The sequence below is a fragment of the Suillus paluster genome, assembly GCF_016628075.1.
Source record: "Suillus paluster strain FC165 chromosome Unknown EDB91scaffold_792, whole genome shotgun sequence".
NCBI lineage: Eukaryota > Fungi > Basidiomycota > Agaricomycetes > Boletales > Suillaceae > Suillus > Suillus paluster.
Window position 1 is genome coordinate 1 of NW_024538352.1, and position 3,833 is coordinate 3,833.

Here is a 3,833-nt window from a genome sequence, read left to right on the forward strand (position 1 = left end):
CATTGATGACCGGCCACCAAGTTGGATTATTTGAGACTAGTGTCATACTGCTAGAAGATGGATGTGAGGGAACGGTGAAGTTGGTGGACATACGACCAGGGCTATTGTGACCGAAATGAGAGCCACAGGAATGACACCCGTTCCTGCCTTGGCCTGACCAACGTAAAGATTGTCGCGTGAAGTCAAGTATGTAGGGCAAGTGCCATCAGCAGTCCATCAATCTCACACAGGCCGCAGCGCGATGCGATCATCACAAAAGCCTACAGGCTCAGATTTCGATGATCATCAGCAGTACGTCTCGCTGGCCCAATTCATTTGATATCTGATGTAACATGTTTAAAATCAGCATGTCGTCATGTCCCATGGGGCACTTCACGTAGCTCCGTGTATAATTCCTGTCCTACTCACCTAGTACAACTTCTTGCTAGCTTCATCCCTAATCTCCCCTCGCATCAGCGCTCCAGAATTGATAGGCTTGTGATCATACACGCAGGCAAGGCGAGGTGGCGCGTCAAACATCTCAACACCTCAAATTTGTGTATTCCAATTTCCAAGGGAATCGTACCATCTGATTCCGTCTCCAGCTTCTTCTATGGTAGTGCAGGTAATGTGGGGCTACTCAGCAGTCGTTGGGCTGCTGAACACTAGCCTGGTTCGTACATTGTTTATATTACCGGCGCTGGGTTGATATATCGACTGGCAGGCTGTTGAACGACTTAATTAGTTGACATGAGGTAGTGTGGACCCCGGGTGAGAAAATGGATGCGAGCGAGACACCAGAAATTTCGAGCGTTAGAGGATGCGGTCACCGGTGAGAGGGAGACTACTAGCAGTTGACGAGGAAGAGAACAAGTACTCGAGTAGTGTGCATGTATCTCTCTCTCCTCGTCAAGCCCAGAGGCTGCACTAGGTAGGTGGCGGAATACTGTAGAGATACGACACTAGGTTCGTCATGTGCAGCCTGTGACTACGTCACACTCAGTGTCACAGGTTCGAATGTCCATGCGACCTGTGACCATACCCAAATAGATTCGCCCGCGGGTGAACAGTGACCATCGGACATGCTGCTTTGTGATTGCAGCAACTTGCTTCAGCTTGTCATGGATTCGCCTCGCATAGCTCTGAATGGTAATGAGTGGACTTGGAGACTCCGTGGTCTTAAAACCTGCCAGGTGAGTCTATGATCCATTTTCAAGTGCCTGTCATTCTGACATGCTGCTTCGTGATTGCAGCAACTTGCTTCAGCTTGTCATGGATTCACCTTGCATAGCGCTGAATGGTAACGAGTGGACTTGGAGACTCCAGTGTAAGGCCGGGGAGAAGTTCAATCTCTCGTTTGCGAGTCTCACAAGTCGGGAGGCATTGCAATATTTACGCGATGTTCAGAAGAACGATCTAGCTGGATGGGCGAGGATTGCTACTGCTCAGTACAAGACTGACAGCGTCGACCAGGCAACAGACTCCGAGTCAGAGGACGAGGCCACTAATGCTATCGGAGTTGAATCCCAGTGACGTGCCAATGGATGCACTTCTTGACCATATGGCTTCCAGGGGTGAACACGTCCGTTCTGACTGCCGTATCAATGCAGATGGTGGACTTTCGTGTGCAAACCACTCCGAAGTCTATGATGTGGGTGACATTGCTGCTGAAGATGTGGAAGGTGGCTCGAACAGTGTTCTGAAGGTTGAGTATGGGCGTGGAAAGTGTAGACACATCGCAAATTCAATGTATGATGATTTCTGGTCCTATTAGTGCACAACCTATGTTTTTTCTTATGTTTTTTTTTCCATATGTCACAAATTAGCTTCGTCCCGCCAAAATCCATGTGACGGTCACACCAAATAGATTCGATTCGTCAAGGGCTGTGACCTGTGACGAACCTAGTGTCGTATCTCTACAGTATGGTGCTTGTGGGTTATGATTTGGCTCAGGTGCGGTAAATGCCGAGCACGCCATGCCCCGCGGCTCTCTTCCTGGGTCAGTTCTTGGGTGCTCGCGTGCTTCGCACCTAGAACGGTCAAAGTTGTGTCAACGATTGTTAATCGTGCAAAGTTGAAGCAGCCCACTTACCCATGGACCAACAACAGAGACCAACCGAAAGGTACTTAGTCCTCCAGGAATTTTGAAATTTGCTCATCGAGGCCCTCAGCGTCAAACGCAGAGGTCACACCAGCGGGACTAAATGGCATCGCAGTTACCCTCTTGGCTGATGATATTGAATGGTGAGTCCGTGTCATGACTGACTCGTTCAGCGCTTCCCGTAAACTCTAGCATCATTCACCAGCCTAAAATAGACAGCTCCCTTCCGACACATCACGTTATGTGCCGCCGGCATCCATAAAAGGTGTCGATGGTTCATTTTCTCGTAGGAGTAGGCGGTGGAAGTTGCGGTCGGAGATCATCGATCAGGCCCCAGGACTCATTATAATATAGTAATAGAATAACGTCAACCGGTTGGATACATGGATTTGGTGAAAAGCCTGTGATATCATGGCGGTGTCGAGCATAAGCGACATTATTATCGCCTGCAGGTTCTACTTAGTGTCTGAGTCCTTTTCTGAATCTATTAGTTCCTCATTTCCCTCATCGCTATCGTCATAGAATTGATGCATCGTGCTCTACTTGTCTCCGAAGTCTTCCTAGAGATATTCTCGCATTCGAATCAAGTAACATATAGGAACAGAACTCGGAGGTCGACAATATCATCGCGAAATGCCCTTGCAGCGCTTGCAAGTATGTACATGCAAAACCTTCCATAAACCTGCAATGGATTTGCTTTGGGCTAACGTAGAGACAATGCTACCACTGTTAGGTTGCGTGACCAGGCTACATCCAATCATATATTATGATCAATACAAGACACTTGAGGTCAGTCATGCTTCCTTTCAGCTTGTTCATTAGCTCATCGAGCACGTAGTCGCCGTGGTACTGGATTTCTTGGAAAGGAGTCGAACCATTATCTGAGCACGAAGCCCGTCAGTTTTTGCATCATGCCGCCCGTGTGCGCTCACTGCGAATATCATTTGAATGCCCTGTTCACCTTCCCTCAGTCCTTTTCGCTAAGACAGGCATGTACCCGAGATTGCTGTCATTAACCTGTGAAACTGGGCATTCGGATTGCAGATACTTGTTGTCCCCTACGCTGCGCCGTTTGTCAGTGTCGGCTCTTTATTCAGATATAATATCTATCATGCCCCGTTGCGCTGCTTCGGAGGAATTATCCGTCGTGCCCGAATACGAGAATACACCAAACGAGCCGTCAATTCTAGCGGAAACTGCCCGTTCATGCAAGCGGCTCAAACATCTGTGTTGTCTGCCGCTTGAATGGGCAGCATGGAGCCACCTCTCTAACCTCCTCACCCTTCTCAAAGTGTGTATCAGCGAGCACGGAGACGACCCACTTTTCCCGTTGGGCCAGCACAATCTCAGTTTCACAGGTTTCGCGAATATCACGGATCTTTGTTTCGAGGTATAATCTGCGGCATATATGATCACAATCATGGAACACTCAGAATTCCTATCCCTAAAAGAGTTCGACACCATCCTATCCTTTGATTACATCAACGATCCCACAGTCAACTCTTTGACGGTAGTCAGACAATTCCTTTGCTTCGCGCAGCTGCGAACCCTGCGGGTCCATCTCCATAATTTCCCCATATATCTTGACAACGACATTCTCCTGGAAGCCATGTCAAGTTGGCCGCACATCCAAATCTAGATTTAACGGGTAAACGACATCTTGCTATACCTACCATAACATTCTGTGGATTATTCGCAGCGTTTCTTCTATGTCCTCACTTGCATACCCTGCGCCTATTAATGGATGCTATGA

At 48.3% G+C, this 3,833-nt stretch overlaps 1 protein-coding gene across 1 annotated transcript; it reads left to right on the top strand.

Moving 5' to 3' along the window:
* Window positions 1-758: 758 nt before the first annotated feature.
* Window positions 759-2,272, top strand: EDB91DRAFT_1090902 (uncharacterized protein; the record flags this gene model as incomplete). The annotated part of the gene is made up of 7 exons (XM_041316657.1): window positions 759-811; window positions 1,082-1,172; window positions 1,246-1,508; window positions 1,552-1,728; window positions 1,933-2,102; window positions 2,151-2,223; window positions 2,254-2,272. The coding sequence occupies 7 exons, from the start codon at window positions 759-761 to the stop codon at window positions 2,270-2,272; spliced, it is 846 nt and encodes a 281-aa protein (XP_041168232.1).
* Window positions 2,273-3,833: the final 1,561 nt, after the last annotated feature.